The 19973-nt window shown below is 42.2% G+C and overlaps 1 protein-coding gene across 1 annotated transcript in view; it reads right to left on the bottom strand.

The window, feature by feature from the left end:
- Positions 1 to 19973, bottom strand: part of LOC113480443 (B-cell lymphoma/leukemia 11B-like) — an 81693-nt gene that overhangs the window by 20284 nt on the left and 41436 nt on the right. The window contains exon 4 of the mRNA XM_026849249.1: positions 16551 to 16739. Within this exon, the coding sequence (XP_026705050.1) occupies positions 16551 to 16739 (189 nt within the window). The remainder of the gene's footprint in view (positions 1 to 16550; positions 16740 to 19973) is intronic.

Raw genomic sequence — 19973 nt, 5'->3', positions numbered from 1 at the left:
AATACACCACCACTATTCTATTTCTTTGTATAATGCAATAACATTATTTATAAGAATTAAGTCATTGAAAACATTTTGCAATATCTAAATCTTTTTCATGGGTCTATTCTAACTGCAGTAGCCCTTTCCACTGGGGGATGGATTGTGAGATAATTGATTTTGATGCCACCACGTGCGCCCTTGCTTTAGACTCAGGACACATAACTCACGTGGAGGTCAATTATCTCATAGTACAATCCCCAGTGGCAGACTCTATGGCTTAAAAAGATCCTATGCTAGAAAAAGTATACCATTATCACAGGCTGGCATTTGTTTCCAAACAAAATTTCAATGGCAAAATTGCTTATTGTCTACCCACACACACATGTGGATACATGTGTGTGTATATAAAATATACATTGAATATAAAAGGAATGTGTTGAATGTATATCTATTCATATGTCTGTAACTCTGACCACAACAGTATCTTTGATGTAGATGTAAAAAATGTACAGCATGGATTTTTAACTCTTGCACTGTAAAGAGAATGTCTATTGTAAGGACATTCAGTTCTATCCATTTGGATCAACAAGGCAAATAAATGTCTTTAAAAGAAACGTAGTCCAGAATCTGCTAATTGTTTTCAAACTCTGAGCTGTATTAAGCCTTCACAAATCCTTGAGTATCCTGGCAATACTGAGTCAGCATTCACATATCATCCATAATTGTTAACTATCCACCACAGATGAAAACCATTAGTAATAAAACTTCACTCTATTCGGCTGACCCAAGATTAAGTTTTCTGGCTGATCACTGAATGGAGGTGGGGTCAGACATGCATTTGTACATCTTCATTTAGCACAGGGGCCCAGAAGCAGGTGGCAGTATTCTAAAGAAAACTAGTCATAGGTAACTAAACCCCCCAGAAAAGACTTGGCAAGCCACCCTGAGGTCACGCTGCCAAATTCCAAAGGGGGGGGTGAGTGCTTTCCAATCCCCAGAAGGTATTGAGGTTAGACTCTTCATTGATGTAGAGGTTAAATCAGTATCAGGTAGAGAAAATTGGTGGCATCTTTACCAAGCTGGGGTTCTAGGCTGCACAGTAAGAAGTAGCTTACAGATAAGGGGATAAGGCAGGAAAATCAGTCAACTGAAAAATATCACATTTCCTTTCTTCAACCCAGCTCCTTGGTGCCTCTCCATAAGCACACTCTTCCAATCTCAGTTTTTAAGTTACATCCAATTTCTGATGCCAGGTGAATGTTGAAAAGTATTCACACCTTACAGAATCACAGAATCATCTAGGTTGGAAATGACCTTGAAGATCATCTAGATCAACCATTAACCTAACACTGACCGTTCTCAACTACACCATGTCCCTAAGCACTGTGTCAACACAACTCTTAAACACCTCCAGGGATGGGGACTCCACCACCTTCCTGGGAAGCCCATTCCAACAAGTAACAACCCGTTCTGTAAAGAAATGCTTCCTAATATCCAGTCTAAACCTTCCCTGGTGCAACTTAAGGCCATTCCCTCTTGGCCTATCACTTGTCACTTCACTAAAGAGACTCATCCCCAGCTCTCTGCACCCTCCTTTCAGGGAGCTGTAGAGGGCGATGAGGTCTCCCCTCAGCCTCCTCTTCTCCAGACTAAACCCCCCCAGTTCCCTCAGCCACTCCTTGTACGACCTGTGCTCCAGACCCTGCACCAGCTCCGTTGCCCTTCTCTGGACACTCTCGAGTCATTCAATGTCCTTTTTGTAGGGAGGGGCCCAAAACTGAACACAGGAATCGAGGGGCGGCCTCACCAGTGCCGAGTACAGGGGTCAGATCCCTTCCCTGTCCCTGCTGGCCACGCTATTGCTGACACAAGCCAGGATGCCATTGGCCTTCTTGGCCCCCTGGGCACACTGCTGGCTCCTGTTCAGCCAGCTGTCAATCAACCCCCCCAGGTCCCTCTCTGACTGGCAGCTCTCCAGCCACTCCTCCCCAAGCCTGTAGCGCTGCTGGGGGTTGTTGTGGCCCAAGGGCAGCCCCCGGCATTTGGCCTTATGGAAACTCCCCCAGTTGGCCTCAGCCCATGGCTCCAGCCTGTCCAGGTCTCTCTGCAGAGACTCCCTACCCTAGAGCAGATCAACACTCCCACCCAACTGGGTGTCATCTGCAAACTGACTGAGGGTGCACTCGATCCCCTCGTCCAGATCATCAGTAAAGATGTTAAACAGGAGTGGCCCCAAAACCGAGCCCTGGGGGACACCACTCATGACCGGCCACCAACTGGATTTAACTCCATTTACCACAACTCTTCGGGCCCAGCCATCCAACCAGTTTTACTCAGTGAAGCGTGTGATCATCCAAGACACGAGCAGCCAGTGCTTACAACTCCATTTGTTTTTTACCACCTTAAACCCACAGAATATAGCCTCAGCCATTTGAATACCAAGCCTCAAGTCAATGTCAGTCCCAGTGAAAGATCTGCCAGAGGGACTGAGATGTGCCTCAAAGTGAAGATGTGAAAGAAATCAGGAAAATTATCTTGGGAATGTGCATCACTGGGATACTTCAAAGCTAAATGAGACCTATGTTCCTTTTCGAAGTCAGGCTGAAAATCAAAGACCTTTAAGTAAGAAAACACACACTTCAGGAAATTAAGAGGTTAGTGCAGCTGTAGTTTTTCATCACTGCCACTTAGTCTAGGTTTATTGGCCACTTTTAAGTAGAGAAAAGAATGCCTAGCAAAGATCATCTGCAGCACACAGAGCTTCGAACCTGGAACTATTAGTATCCTTTTCAGGGTGAATAATTGCAGTCAATAAATTCATCTTCATCCATGTTAGAATTATTGTGGCCATGGATAGTGCAGATATGCTGGACGGATTTGGGGAAAAACCCTCCTCACTGCACTGCTCTTACTAAACTTAGATCTCATCGTACTGAGCAGTAATTAACAAAAACAAAAAAACTGGAAAAAAATATATTTGAAAAGACCACAAAGCCAAAAGAAAAAGCCCTCCAGATCTTGTGAACTATGGGAGTGCAGGAGGCCAGGTCCCTGTAGAGTCTGGCTGGTTTAATAACACTAGTAAGAAAACAAGAGTGGTAAAAAGAACGATCAGAGTGTTCAAGAGCAGTGAACAGAATATCAATCACAGCACAACTGCCAAATACTGCCCATTCTCCTCCTTGCCGAGACACTAACTCCAAACAATTTGCTGCAGCAAAGGGGCAGATTTAATGAAACAACATGGCCAGAAGGGTTGTGGTGGCAGGACGCCCAGCAGACTGTGCTACGCAGCACATGGGCTCCCACCCCCTTGTAGGGTGCTGATCCCCTCCCCAGCTCCCCAGCAAGATGGCAGTCCCACAGCAGCCATGCAAGAGGCAGAGCCACAAATCCACCCACTCCTGTTCTCCCTCCACCCTTTCTCCTCCAGAGCAAACCCTGGGGAGCACCCTCCTGTGCTCCAGAGCTAGGCTGGCGTAAGAAATGCTGGTGTGAGCTGAGGCAGGAGAGGAATGGAGGACACTCTGCTGCTCACACAGTGGTGTTGGGAGAAGCCTCACTCTTGCCTTACAAAAAACATTTGGAAGCCTCCACAGATGCTGACTTTGCTCCCCAAAACAGCCTGTTGACGGTCAGGAAAACCTGTTCCCAAACAACTGCCCCTTGGCAGGAGCCAGGGTGAAAGGACTTGAGCCCAGAGAACCCAGCACAAGTCACTGGAAAATTTTAATACCTCAGCTTTTGTTCCAAAATGTGCCCTCCTGAGTTTTAACACAGGTGACCAGCATGTCCTACATCTACTATTACAATTCCTGCTTGATTTAAAAACTGCTCAGACTCCCTGAGCATGCCCCACAGACCCACACACTGCATGCTGAACACCACAGGCCCATCAATTCAGCATGACACGAATTCTCACAGTGGAGTGATGTTTTGCACCGGGCTATTGTCCACAAACCATTATTTGTAGAAAAACAAACAAAAGGAGAACATTGGAGATACTTTTACATGATACTTTTCTGGTTCCTGAAAATGTGAGATAATGAATAAAAATGTTCATTACAGAATTATTCACTTTTCTCCATGATTCACGTCCCAGTAATTACCGTGACCAGCCTAATAAAAACTGCTACAAAACGAAGGTCAACTAGCAGTTAGAAGTGTTCATTTTCATTTCAATGTATTCATCTCTGGCTCCTAATGGCCTCATTTTCTCCTATGCTCTTTAATAAATACCACTGAATTACAGGTTAAATAGCTAAATTAAATTATTGCAATTACAGCATGCAGAGCACTGAAACTGGTTTACCTTTCCCAGTTCAATTAGAGGGGAAGTTTCAACAGCCTGAGACTCCTGATTGCTGTCAATATTCTGAATCACTAGGAATCTGCACTAAAGGACAGGTTATTTGGTTACAGACTGGGTAATTTCTACACCCCTTTTCCCTCCTGTGTAAAGAGGAATGACTTGAGTGCACTCAGCTAAACCAAAATGAGGCAATCAAAGTATTTTGGGGGAAAGCAACCACAACGCATAATTGATTCTTTTTGACTGAAGAGAAGGAAGGCTTGAAGCGGCTCAGGCTGAGGGAGAGTATAGGAAATGACAACCTTCTTCCTCTAAAGAAGAGGCAAGTACATTTTAATAAATATGAATGCTTAACCTGCCACCGGCCCACAATTATTTTACATGTACAAATTAAAGATGTTCTTCGTTATTTAAATATATTCCAACATTTGTTGATGTTGCCCCTTCCACGGGCTTAATTATTTAACATTGTTTTATAAGAATGAATATCTTGATAAGGACTGTTGGAAGATAAATTTAAAATAAAAAAGGTTTGTTTCCAAAAGATTCCAGAGTATGCAGCGATATTTGTTGTGGAAGAGCTCCCCCTTACTTCTTCACTCTCATGTTTGCAAAAAAGCACCAAAAAAAGCTATCAAGGATGGGAGATTCTTTCCTGCAATGATAACAGGACATGAAACACAGGCACACTCAAATACAGTTAGAAAGAGAGACTGAAATATTTTGACTGCTCAGTGCTGTTGCTATTTCTAGCATCAAGGGGAGAGGGAATCTGTTTGTCTTCCACCAAAATCCACATGTTCAAAGCCACATGTTCTGTATTACACTTAAACAGAGAAGTGATACTGTCACTGAGAGAAAAGTGAGGTGGACCATGCAACTAAATCACTCACAGGCTTGGATTATTCCTTCTTGTAACACCTACGGGAAGTAGCAAGAAAGGGAGTTACTTTGTGCCAAGTTGAGGAGCCACATTAAAACATCTCTACAGACAAAGTGAATATATATATATATATATATATATATATACTCATTAAGGTAATTAGGAGCATACACAAAATCATGTTCTTTTATTATCTCATCTTTAATATGTTTTGCCACTACGAGTACTTAATTCCTGGTAATCAACTGGGTGTAAGCAAGAACAGAATATGGACAACACACTGAAAGAGAGTTGGAATTAATACAGGTGTTCAAGAAGAGGACACAGATAGTGACACAAATGTGAATTAAGAATGCTACCAAGTCCTTGCATGTGCCATATCAAGGCTGTGGAACCTGGAATATGATTTTGCCCACTGAATTTTGGGTTGAGTTTTTTTGAATGTGGATCCTGCTGCCAATAGCCTTAATTAGCCACAATATTGCATTGGTGTTTTGTTCTCAGTAGCTTGAGCATAACTGTATCCCTATTGTATTTTCTACAACTTATAAACCACACATCTCATGAACTTGAGCAGAGAGACAGATTTCACGTGTGAATTACCAAGAGAAGATCAAATCTGCAATGAGGTAACCGACAGTGTGGGGCAGATCCTGAATGTACTTTACAACAATGCAAGAGCTAATTAGTGGCAGCACCTGGAGCCCTGAAGGAGAAGAAAGCACTGTATAGCACTTTGGGTGACTCAGCAGAGAAAGCCAGAAACACAAATAGTGAGAAAGTATTACCAGGATCACCATGAAGTCCTGAGTAAAGAGTACTAAAGGGCTCAGTGCATATGTGAGTAGAACAAGAGAATGAGGAATTTTGAAGGTGTCTTTTCTCAGACTCATCCCTCTAAGCAAACTTGAAAGGTTTGATTCTCCACTCACCCTTCCTCAACCTGAGAACAGTGTCCAGTTCACACAGAACCTTGTGAACTGAACCCTGCAGGGCTTGACCAGTTCTACCCACAACTGTAGCAATGGAAATGAGTGTTTTGTGATAGCTGCAAATTAGGTTACATCCCTCCGACTCTGAATTGCATCAGCTCTACAGAGTATGTTTCCACTGCTTTCCTCCCAGGGGAAAGAGGGCATCCGTAATACCCCAGGGATAACTGACCCACGTCTGGACTTTCAGATCCTATTTGGAATCTAGCTGGGATACACAGGGCATGGAAGAGACAACTGAAAGGCTGTACTTTATGACTATCACATTAAAAAAAAACCCTTGGAGGATAATTGTACCAGCCAAGCAATGTAGTTAATGTATAAAGCCTATTCCTTTTCATAGGACACCACAGATCCTATCTTACAGCTTTGACTTGCATGGTTAAACAAGTTTGAAGACTGTGGGCTAGAGCTGCTCAGAACAGTTTTACCAAAGATTCTTGACAGCTAAGATTACCTGTATTAGAGCCGAGTTTCAGTTTTTCATCAGAATTGTGATGAAACACAAGACTGTGCAAGAGAGAGACAGTTGCCTAGTGGTCAGAGACCTACCCTAGTAGTCACAAGACCCATATTCAACTCGCCACTGATCTGGGAGAAAGATGCTGAAACAACATTGATGCTGACTCAGAAGCCATTGTGTTTGAACCAAAATATCAGGGTTTGCCTAAAAAACTAAAACCAAAATTCCATTTCTCAGAAATCTTTGAGTTTGGGTTTCATTCCAGTAGGAAGAAAAACACAATTTGAAACTTTAATAATTGATGCAAATTGAATATTTGTTATTCTTCTCAATTCTTAGGATGCAAATTCTTATGAGAAACCTGACAGAAGTCACCAAAAGTTTCTAGTGGGTTGAACAGACCACAGTTTCACATCTAGATCATGGGGGGCTTTTTCTAGAACACCAGTGTTAGCACCTGAAAAAGTGAATGAAGTTGAATTTTTCTGGGCAATTTCAAGCTTTTGTATCACTATGAAGCTCAAGTTTCCTAACTAGAAGTAAGAAGGAATACTAGTGCATTAGTAACAGACAATAAAAGGAAATGTATCATTTACTTCTACAATTCCTTGAATTACACAAAGCAATCAAAGCTCAGACAACTTCAAAATATGAGTTTTACTAATATTTTTTTACTGTTTTTGTTTTACTCTGTGAAGTATAGTTTGTACCCTCTAGGGTGAAACCTTTATTATACTCTCTAGGGAAGAAACACCAGCTTGCTAAAGTCACTCATTCTCTTATGGATTAATTGCCACTCCTGTCTTCAGCATGAAGAGAAAGGGCAATATCACCATAATGCACTATGGAGATCTCAACAATTTCAAGAGACTCCACACCAGCCTCTCAGGACTGGTGGCAAGCTGCATTGCCTGAGGGAGGGTAGCAATAAAGTCTAGAGACTTCTCCAGGGCTGACAACTGTATCACTGCAGTCAGATGCAATTAAGGGCTGGAGCAGCTAGCAGAAAAGGGGATTGACAGTGACCAAGAGAGTGGAAAGGCCTGGGAGAAAGCAGACCAAACATTAGTAATGCAAAGTCAATGCCTAGATTGCTAAATCTATGCGTTACACAAAGGACCTCCTTTGGCAGCCACTACTCAAGATGACTAACGTTTGCTCATGCTGACTTCAACGAAAATTAAGTGCCTGAGAAACTGCTACCTAGGGTGAGGAAGGGTATGTCTACATGGTATTTGGCAGGCTGACAAAGGCTCACCCTGCCTGCACTCCAACCTGGCCATACACAAGCCAGCACCAATGCAGAGGACGTGTAGCTGTGGTTAGTACAACCCCAAACCCGCGCTAACAAGCCCTGCAGAGAGACAGGGCTGGGGCTCAACATCCTCACTCACACAGCTGTGTGGCTTCCGGTGCAGGGCTGGCTTCTGTCCAGTTGGCTTGAAGCATGGGCAGAACAAGCTCATGTCTGCTTGCAAAATACCACGCACACCTATCTTCATAGCTCTGACTTTCGCCCAGGAGGTTGAAGGAATTAAGAAATCCCACATAAAGCAGCCATTCTGGATTCTTGGCTTCTTCAAAACCCAAAGATTCACACCGTAGAGCCAACCTTGGTTTCCTTTCCTAGCGGGCTTCAGGTATAAAGTACTTAATCTCAACAAAATAAAATTAGCTGTATTTAAATCTTTCAGGTCCCCTCGGTTTTTAATTTATTTTGCATGTTCTCAATTACAGTTAAACTTAAAAGCCAAATAGAACCCATGATTTGATCAGAAATGCTCCAGTATCCCCATGTATAAGTTTTAGCCCTTCTAAATAGGAATTTTAGACATACTTTTGTTATACATTTCAATTCTGACTACCTTGGGCCAAAATACTCTTATCTTCTGCAAGATAATTTGGTAACTGCTGACCTGGATTATGGGCCTAATCCAAACCTAAAGCAAATCACTTTCAACCGTATATCCTTTTTATACCTGTTGTTCATGTAGTAACGTGACCAGACCAGATTTCTGGAGGCCAGGAATTTACAAGCCAAGTCTGTGCTCAAGCCCCCCCCCTTTTGTTTTTTTTCCCTGCCTATAGAATGGTCATATTCACCTGTGAGGGCTGATTAGGAAAAAACACAAAGATTAACTATGCTAGACAGTCTCCGGCTCTCAGGCAAATCATACCATTTTTAAGGGTTATCGCTCCATTTGTAAACCACTAAAAGACTACACTTCAGAGAGCAGAGGAGTCAAAACTACTGCATTCTCTGGCCCCTACATGGCTTAAATTCTGAGGAATCTACATGTCAACATGATGGCCACTATTCATAAGGAACAAACCTGGACACTGTACCCTGGTGCTTTCCAATCAAACCAAATCACTACACCCATTGCCAAAAATAATGACTAATTAAATGACTAAGAGGGATGGGTAACTCAAAAGTAGAGGCCGCAGGAGTGACACAATACTGTGAGGTATTAACTCTGTCAGGGAGCCTGGCACTGTCTGTGTATTTTATAACCTTTTCTCTTTGGGAACACCATGCCAACCCAGTCTGGTCATTTTATTAGATAGGAGAGGGGAATTCCTCCTTGCAGCAGGAACCTCGTTGCTGCAAAGGAAAAAGTAAAGTCATCCAGAGGAACAGCAAAATGTTACAGCAAGCCTGTATATTAGAACTTAAAGTGGGACTCAGAAAGACAGCAAATGACAACTGAGCCAGAATCTTCTCCTGCTACTTACGGTACACAGACGTAAGAGAGAGGAGTGAGACAGGAGCATGGCAATGGCAAAAATGAGTGGACTGCGCCAAACTTTCTCTTACTCCCTTGCCAAAATGCCCTGTTGTCTCCTGAAATACAACTTAATGGCAGTGAGGGAGCAAGAAGCCTGATCTAATGCTCACTGAATCAATAGCAATTGATTTTTCTGATAACTCCCATGGACTTTGTCTGTGCCCTGCCCTGAAAGAGTTCATTTGTTCCCTAGCTATTTGATCATATTTCTTCCTAGAGTGGATCTCCAGGGGTTGAATTTCTCTGAACATACAAGTCTATTCACTGCTTGCCTTATTCACGTACCTGTTTGCCTGAGATTAAGCCTCACACATCCCCACTAGAGACACGCTGGGGGGAAAGTAAATTGGCCAGGTTCAAAGAGGGACTGTGTGGTGGGCCAGCAGCAAGAAACCCCAATTTCTACTGGCTTCCTAAATCAGCATTTGAGTTGTAAAACTATCTTGAATTTTATTGTTTGCTCACTCTTCAAATTAGAACCACTCTGGGCTCCTTGGGATGAAAGGTTCTAGCTAAGTACATACTGTTGTTGTTGTTGTTGTTGTTGTTGTTGTTGTTATCATTAAGATTATTCACAAATGGAAGTGTCAGGGTAGATTCAGAACAAGTTCTGCTGAGACTCATATATCTTCCAGGCATCCATCCATGCTGTTATATAGTATTAAGGTGTGAACAGGGAAAACCATGTACCCAGTCAGTGCTGTTTTTAAGTGGCCTGCCAATTCCAGCTAATCACCAAGTTATTTACTTCCAGTTTATTAGGCCGAAACTGCCACTAGCTGTTGGCAGCCTCTAATATTTATACCTTACTTTCCTGGGGTCTCTTCAAGCACTGCAGTAATAAAAAAGCCATTTCTTCCAGGTTTAGATGCAAGAATTAACACAGAGCACCGTACAAGGCCAAGCCAAATTCTGATCTCAGTTACAAATGTGCAACCCCATTGATTTCCAATGGCTTAATTTGCAATGGTCTTGAGCTGCTGTACCTGAGAGCACAATTTGATCCACCGTTTTCACAGAGAGGAGTAACAGCAGTACCTCTTATACACTTGTGAGTATTTTAAACATGGTAACAGTTAGACAAACATCAGTCACCATCAATGGCTCTCAGTCTCATTTCCACCCCTTCCAACCAGGACAAACTATTCCTTAAAAATTAGCCTAAATTATTGCCATTCATTTAATATACTTCTGTAGCTTTTTATTATTTTAGTATTTGAGCACCTCAGAAATTTCCACATCTTTATCCTCATAATACTCCCATCACAGAGTGAAGAGTTGGAATTCCTGACTGAATTAGTGGAAGACTTTCTATGGAGAAATTAAGGGACTTTTCCAAAATCACAGGGAAAATTCAGTGGAGGCTTGGATTTAGATTTCCCAAACTGTAGGGAATAGGACATGTAATAGAAGAATTCCCTTCTGCTGTCAATACTTCTCACTTAGAAATAAAAGCATACAGCAAATTCACTCACAATATTTTTCAACATGGATTTTCCTTTTTTAGCCAGATACAGGGTCCTTTCATTGATACCACTGGGGAACCCTGGACAGGAATGCTTTATTTTCTCCCACTTGTAAACAGAGCCTGTTGTTGGTCTCCTAAACGTGCCTTTTCCAAGGAACGCCTCCTCGGCAGTGCTCTCCTTTGATTTTAGTTGCATGATTAAAACTTACAGCCATGCCCTCAGTTGTGTAAGGCCCACAGAATATCTGCCCATGCAGAGCAAACATGAGATTCCTGATGCTGAGCCTCAGATGTGCTCCACGTGAAGTTCCCAACCCGTTTACACCTTTCCACAGCCAACAAGAGGGAGTTCCACAATTTGCTCGGGGCCAGGCACACCTTTATTCATAGGAAAACCTCCTAAGAAGCAGCCAGAGCAAACCAATACTGACTCACAGCACCATGTGTACTTGCTCAAGTGACCACTTCCAGAAACAATAAAATACTGAGGACAAGCCCTGTCCTGTAACAATTACACATTCGCAGCTCATTCGGCAGGCTAAATTCATCGCGCTGAGGAAAGCCATCGTGTTACAAAGGCTAGCTTTCTTTACACATTTTCTCAAGGATGTTTCCTCTTACCCCACAAAGGATGTAGAAACAACCAGTCAGGAGACTTCACTAAGAGAAACTGGAACATATTTTGCTGACTGCACTCTAAGCTGTGTCCCATCTCTTGACTTCAGTCCTGGCTCTCCTCCACAGAAATGAAGTCTACCATGCACTACAGACTGATCAGTAATGATAACAGCCATATGAGTATCTTACCAGCTTAATTTAGGGTAGTCGTATTTGCATCAATTACATTTCTTCCCTGTAGGAAAAGAAAGCTAAGAAGAGAGTGGAGGAAGAGAGCGAAGTAAAGGAAGACAAAAAGCAGTGTTGTTTTTTAATAACTTGAAAGTATGAACTGATAGGGAGAGAGCTACCATTTATTTTATTTTGGTCCACTTTCAGATTTTCAGTCACTATGTGAGATGTATCAGTTGGGAACTGTTGACATTATAGCATAGTCAGGTAGATACAGGTCAGGAAAAATCATCATAAACAATCTAAAAGGCCAGATTTTATGCCAGTAAGGTGCAGTTATTTTAACTGAAAAGGTCTCACTTCTCAGTTCAGTATCATCTATGAAACAACATGCAAAGATTTTAATAAATAATCGTATTTGAAATTGATGTTGTTATAGTTACATCCCAAATGGAAAAAACAGCTAAATGTAAGAAGTCTCTCTGTTCTCTTCAGCCTGCTCTATGTAGAGTTCTATTCAGGCACCAGAGAAACTGAAGGTCCCACTGGAAGTACTCTGCTTTAATTCTGACATGACTACAGTACAGAAGCTGATGTAGCCAGAGCTCTGAGATGCCTGTACCTATCCTTCTCCATGACTTCAAGTCCTTTTTCTGTCCCTTTTATCCTCCTTCTCTCCTCCTCTCTTTCCCTCTCCTGCCATACACACATCCCAAGGCAGCCTTGGTGATTTATAGACAGCAAGGAAGATTTGTGTTAGTCTTTACATCTCCGTCTGTCCATCTGTGCAATAGTTTTCTAGTCATAGAATTACCTGAATAGAGATTTAACAAAAAGTAAAAATGCAGACTATTTCACAAAAAAATCGAAGTGACTGAATCTGTTAACTACCTTTTCTCTTTTGTTCACAGCAGTACTGGTGAACATTTTTAAAGTATAGGAAAGATTTTTAAAAGGGGCTTTAAAAGCAAGCACTCTCTGTTTTCTGGAAACACTGACAATCCTACTGCTATTACCAGAAATGCCTGCCCCTGGCCAAAATTTCTCCTGCACTCTGACACACACTGGCTGCTAACCTGCTGTTACCCACTGGCTAGGAAGGCGTTCTGCAACAACCAAGAGACCACCGCTTGTGAAAGGACTGTAAAGCATCATGCATTACTAAACTGGAGAGTCTATATGAAAAGATCCTGTTTATACCTGCTTTTATCTAAAAAGCTGTTGTGCTTTATTGTGTGCCGGTGTATGTCAAAGTAGGCTGGACACTACAAAACCTGATCTTGTGCCCAGGCAATTCAGTCTTTTGCTCCTTTTACTGTCTGCTCTCCACAGGTCTACATGAACTCAAGCTAGCAAACTCTGAAAAGCATTTGGCCTCGCTTGCCAGAAATGCTTGAGCTCCTAGCCAATCCACAAATAGAAAAGAGTCATCAACTGTGCTTTTTTTTTTTTTTTTTTTTTTTTTTTTTTTTTTTTTTTTTTTTTTTTAGAATGGGATGAATTAACTTCAGAATCAGCACTGCACATGCAGTAGCACTGGAAACTGAACTTACCTGCCCTCAGACAACATACCAACACTACTTCTTGAGTAAAAACTGAGAGACAAAATCCTGGTTGTAATCGATTTACAATGCATTCTCCTGAACTGGAGTTTGTCAAGTACTTCTGACAATTTGAGGATAACACTGTCTTGTGTGTAGATATTTCACAAACAGAGGAAAAAAAAGTACCTGGGATACATTATTTGTTAACTGTTCACTCAGCTCATGATAGGTGTGTGACTCTGAACTGTATCTGGCATCTAACATCTCTCTTTTGATAGATAGCGATATCTCAGCAGCCTGGTCTCTGAGCCACTGCAGACAAGGAATGGGCAGCACACGTTCATCGAACTAACATCTGCTTTCAATTCTCATTTATAGATGTGGAGTCCTTTCAGCTGGACATTAATCATTCTCTACAGCAGCAATTAGATACTTGAGACAGATCAGAACAAATCAAATTAGCCTTATTTATTAAACAAAAAAGTCCTAAGGAGTAAATAAAAAAGACACCAGACCATACTGTATGGAGCAACATAAAAAGAAAACTAAGATACTGACACACAGGAGTTTAAAAGCTTTCAGGTGCTATTTTCAAAGCCTCAACTGTAACCAAATAGCAGAGAGTTCTACTGCACAATGCCTCATGGATTGTTTTAGCAATAAGGTATAATTGAAAGGATTATCGTGAATGTAATGTTTCCCTTTGAAAAATTCCAGGAATGCAAAAATGACTCTCATCTGCACTGCATGACTCATGTTTTTAATGCTGGAACTTAATTTTCACTCATGAGGAATTCAAGCTCAGGGAAATGTTACCACAGAAATCCTCATTCAATCAACAAAGGAAAATCTCTCTCTCTTTTGCTGCAGTTAAACAAAGCCCAAGAATCGTATCTTCGGTGTGTCTGGCTTGGTTCAGCTTCAGGCAATGGATATCCTGCACACCGAGGAGAGATACCACTCTCCCAAGGGCTCAAGCAGATCACCCTGAGATCAAACTCTCCAGACTAGCTCTAACCAAGAAGAGCAGCTTCCTCTTGCTGGGCTTCCCCAGCTTAACATGGCAGACAGCTCTCAGCAAGCAAGGTGGGGGACACTGCCACATTTGTGTGGAAATTAGTAACAAAACATCTGTAGATCACAAGACAAACCTGGACTGGTCTAGTGGGAGGTACACAGCAATCCACCAAATACCTGATACTCTCTCTCTCTTTCCTTCAATTGCTTTTTCCAAATATTGCTTGTATTTTTTTAATGAGGAAACAATGTACCGTTTGTTACAGAAAACTGGCAATGCCTGAGTGAAGAAGAGCTCTCACCATCTAGATTACATGTATCAGCAGCATTTCAGGGGCTTTTTATAAGGGGAGCTAAATGTTAAGCAGATGAGAAGTTTCATGAAAGAATACGTCTGAGACAGCAAGCAGGGTTTGGCTGTCCACACACAAAATGATCCTCATCTGCCTCTGCCATAGAATGTGAAGCCGATCATCTGCTCCCATCTAGAAAGCCCCATCCTGTGCTAGGCTGCCTCTGCTGCTTCAAAGTGTCAGGGTGGGACGAGCAGGTCCAGAGGAAACACGGCTCTGCTGCACGTCGTGAAACTTATGCTGCTTTATCACCTTTCCTCTCAGCACCTATTAAGGGTGTCCGTGGGTGGGATGGAGGCTTGCGTAGGAAGGAGGAAGATACTTTTTCCAGTGAACTCGTCAAACCTCTCCTCCTCCTCCTTCGATATCCACAGCCTCCTATGCTGATCCTTCCCTCTCCCTTCCCCAGCTCCACATACACCTGACTGTAATAACAGCAGAGATACCATCTGGGGTTAGCTCATTACATGTTTATTACTCCTTTGTTTATTTCTTCATAAATATAAACTGTTGTTACCTGTGCAAGCCTGTGCATCTAGCCCAGTTCTGGTGAGCCTTAAAAGCCCCAAACTGAAAATAGCCTAAAGATGTGAAGAATCACAGGCAGTATTGCAGCCCAAAAGGCAGCCAGTTAGCTGAAGTATGGAGAGAGAAACATTGCAACATGCAGCATGGAGAGATGTTTTTATATTTAAGATTTCCTGGCTCGCAGGTACTGTGTTAGTTAGTTAGATGTGGTTATAAATAGAAGCGCCTGCTGACATTAATCACAATAATTTGGCGATGTGGCTACTGATGTGAAATTATGAAAGGGACAGGTACCTTGCAAACCTAAGCCCAGTTTATTGTTGGCCAGATCGTTTATCAGCCAGAGAAAATAACCTTTCCTCCATGTTCTGTGATCTCATGCAAACAGGAATCTGAGTGAGAGAGGGAGGAAGGGGCCTTGTTTTTTTATTTGATTTGATTTTTCATTTGGTTCAATGTAACTTTAAGAAATATTAATCTACTCCTTCATTTAATTTCATCTGTACCACTGGCCAAGAGAAATGCACTAATTTATAAGTTGAAGCAAGCCTTGAGATAATGTCACCCACCATTCATCCAAATTTGTCACTAGCATCCCATTAAAGCCGTAATTATTTTTTAATTAAAACTAAGGAAGCTGGCATGCGTGTGCCTACTTTATACATCTGTTATGGGTTAAAATAGCTTTTAAAAAATGTTTTTTTAGACCGCAGTCTTTTGTGGCCATGGCCTATGCCAAAGAAAACGCAAACTTGCTTATTTTCTCCATGGGGCGCAACACTGCCTATGTGTGCCTGAACAGATTCGACTGGCCGTGAAAAGAATTCTAAATAAAACACAAACATGGAATTTGGCAACGCCACAGAAGCGAGCTTAAGACTAATTCCAGCATGCGGACGGCTCTCACACAGCAAGTCTGGCTCCACTATAAATGAAACCAGGCTCTGTAAAATCGCCAGTAAAGTTTGAGTTAGGATTTAAAGAGACAGCATTCTTATTCCAAGGTTTAAGATGGAAAAAAAACACATGCACACGCGTGCACACATGCATACCCCAGCTTATTAAGGAAATTCATGCTGGCCCAGTAAGTCTGTACATTGCAAGCTGTGTTTACTTTCAGCAGTCATTTCCATTTTAAAAAATGTGATGTTAAAAAAAAAAAACACAAAAAAAAAACCAGTATATTCACTTTGGACTTGATTTTTAGAAAAAAATGCTGTAATTATTATTGCAGGGACCACTGGCACTGACAGCATGAATGAAGGACCTACCTGATGGCAAAGTTGAAATGATATGTTTAAAAAAAGTACGAATGTTTGAGGCAGAGCAGAGGAAGAGAAAGGTGCAGAGGGGGAGAAGCTCTATGGCCAGGCTGGCTACAGAGCAGCCTGTTCCCATCAGGCAGCCCAGCAAGTAGGATGGTGACTCACTGGGACTTGCTGGGAAGGGGCTATATGCCATACAGCCCCGTGCTGCCATGCAGAGGGGCAAATCTAACCCTGGGGCAATGAAATCCTCTGGGTAATACCTCCCCAGCAGTCCCACCCAGCCCCAGAGAGCAAAGACACCTGCAAAGAAGAGTGAGGAGAAAGTGAGAAAGAGCATTCGCTCATCTTTACCTATTAAAGATAAAACAAATTTAAGAAATCTCAGTTTATAATCACAAGACACGGCCTGGCAAACCTAGCAGGAAAGGGCAATGAGCAAATTATTTAAGGCAGTGATGGTACTGTCTCCCACACACTTTTGCTCTCCCTTACAGCTCTGGATGATACGAGGCCACAGAATTAAAATTATACCTCAAGTGCCCACCTCAAATCGTGACCATTGGGTTTTTCCTTGAAAAGGAGAGAGCAGAGGGAAGATTTGCTGGCTAGAGGGTTCTAAATATGGGAAAAGTTCAGACATTTACAAGTGTGCTCAGCTGCACTAATGAACATTGACAGTGGTGGTGAAGGCAGGGGCTAGCACCACTGCAGTTTTCACAGTGCCACTCATGGAAAATGTGCAGAGAAAGTCTGAAGGAAATTGAGAGGGAGTTTGCAGCAATTTCACAGGATTATTTCACAATTATTCTATGTATCTACTGATAATGATAGTGAAGTGTTTGGCTTCAGTAGGCTACACAGTTTTTAAGATTCTACCTCAAATTTGCAACAGAGGTTCAGTTTAAGAAGAAACAAAAAAAAATACAAAGAAAAAACATGGGTTTTTATTAATTTTGTATTTTATAAGGTTTTGCAGAAAGGCGTAAGTTATTCACTAATCTTGTCCTCACTGTAGGCAAAACCAGAATGATCCTATTCCCAGTTTAATCAACAGTTCGCACATTTTTATAAAGGATTTGGATTAACCAATCGATAAACAGACCTAGTTTTTGGAAAGACTTTACATTATAAACCTGTCTGTGCCATAATAAATGAACTTACTCTCTCCCTGTTCAACCAGAGGAGGGGAGAAAATAACCTAAATCTCTGTTAGAAGATGCAAACTGAAAAAATAGTTCCCCCGCAGGCAAAGATCACTGGTGCTATGCCGAGGTCTTACAAGGTTCCAGGAATTTTTGGTTTTCACCCTGATTGCTATGGACAGTTTTAAATAGTACGTATTTCCCAACAATACTCTGATTCTTACTGAAATCTCTGTACATCCCTGAATTCCATAGACCATGTTCACAGCTGGCATAACAGAAGAATGCCACTGAAGTCATAAAACACCTCGTAGAAAGATGCTCAGCTAAGCATCCCTAGGCAGTCCCTAATCCAACCCTCAGTGGGCTGCTGGCGTGGTACAGCACGCCCTGGCAGCACTGTGCTTGTCACGCAGCCATGGAAGAGACGTAAGGATCAGGTTTAGATATGGGTCTCACGTGAAATAATCTAGGTCAGTACAGGGCATGTAAGGAGACAGGCTGACACACAGAAAGGATAGGATGCTCCTGTCACATTGCCAGGGGATATACTGAAAATAATACATTTACAGTTGGTTCCAAATAGCCAAGTGACGTTTAAATAAGCATAAACACTGCAGGTATGCTGTGCAAACTGGCCTCTCTCTAACCAGAGATTAACCATGTTAATAGCAAAGACAATAATTTAGAAAGCACTATTTCATGGCATGATTCCAGTGCCTATGTCTCCCCACCGCCTTGCTTAGTGTCTGCATTAACCTCATTCCAGAAGTCCCAGGACCTCTGACTCTTACAGCTGAATTCATAAAAAATGTAAGCCCTCACTATGTGAGATTTTTGCCTGCTCCCTTCCAAGTGCACATTTTACTGACTCATTGAACCTGGCTTCCCCAGCTTGTGCTACGGCAGGTTGTGTTAGCTAGAACAGGGACCCACAGAAATGGTTTGTTTAAGACAAAAACAAGAGGGAAATAAAGATAGCAAAGGCACGTACCATACTCTAGCCTACCAGATTTCTGTATGTACTGCAAAAATGCTTGGAAAAAGCCTGTCCAAAAGAAAGCGAACGGCATAATAAAGTATGTTGCTAACAGTTGCTCAGCTGTTTACTGCTCAGCCGAAAGAAGGACCGTGCAGCACACAGGAGCCCAATGGGGACACGCTAGGTGCAACAGTCTGGCTTCTTTGACTCAAACCCCTTTCTAAACATGAAGTGTCCCATCTGAGCATGGAACTCTTCCTTTCATCTCTTTTTGTGAAGCATTTAGAAAAGAAAAAAAAAAAAACAAAAACAGGCAGCTCTGAAGGGACATGCGGTAATTTTTTGCAGTTCTCTGGCTTAAACGTGAGCTACCCCAGGAATATGTGATCCAATTTGTCTTAAAAAATAAAATAAAGTTATTTCACTACAAAATGTACAATGCCTCACTGTTGCCTCTACCTTTCCCACTCTGGCTTGTGAACTAAAAAAGCGTTTCTCATCACAACTACCTACACCATACAGCATGTCTTGCCCTACTTCCTTTGACACTGAGCATTATATTTGTGCACAAGAGATTTATCTCTGTTCTCACAAACTGAACAGCCCAATTCACTTCCTGGCTCAGACACACAAATGCATCCGCACATATCTGACAGAAAGCGAGAAGAAAAGTGATGACAAAAAGCTACTGCTGAAGGGGCAGGAGAAAACTCCATCCTGAATATGCCAGGTGAGGCTGTACAAGTGAACTGTTTAGCATACGCTATGTACAAATGAATGGCAATTTACTCAGAGAAAGAAAGAATAATTGCAAACATTTATGCCTCGTGCATGTGTATTAAAAAAAATCAGCTCTCAGAAAGCTGGTGCGTTGCCCAACCAAAAGGCAAGGCACCTGACAAACACTACCCCTAATTTTGTCGCTTTCGAGGTGATTGCTTCCTTCCTTCTCTTCCTGCAGTTGATTTCTTCTCTTTTTAGGAAGTGTTCACCAAGAGGCATTCAACTCCCTGAAAAGGGTAGGAAGGAGGTGGCAGCAGGGAAAGGATGGTCCTATCCTGCCAACCTTCCCTTGTGGTTACTCTGATGCAGAAACACGAAAGCCATTCCTGTCCCTTTGCTGAATACTAACACACACCATGCTACAGCTTCAAAAATAGGTCTGCTCCTCCTTCAGACAACGGAGATGTTTCTGGACATAACAGCTGCTGAAAGCTACAGCGCTGCCCAAACCTTGCCTATTGCACCCCATTAAAGTAGTCTTTATTTATGCTGATGTCTTCTGGAAAGTGCTGCGCAAATGCCAAGCAAAAAGAAGACTGTGATTTGTTTGTGTCTTCCATCAGAGCAGCCCGCACCTTGCCATCAGTGTAACAGCCTCTTTGTAACCAAGCTACACTTTCCCTTCCAAACTACAGATACTCCCAAATACTTAATGAATCGGAGGGGGGGTGTGTGGTG

Source organism: Athene cunicularia (assembly GCF_003259725.1).
Source record: "Athene cunicularia isolate RWA chromosome 5 unlocalized genomic scaffold, athCun1 chr5_part1, whole genome shotgun sequence".
Lineage (NCBI taxonomy): Eukaryota > Metazoa > Chordata > Aves > Strigiformes > Strigidae > Athene > Athene cunicularia.
This window is presented reverse-complemented; position numbering and strand designations above follow the sequence as displayed.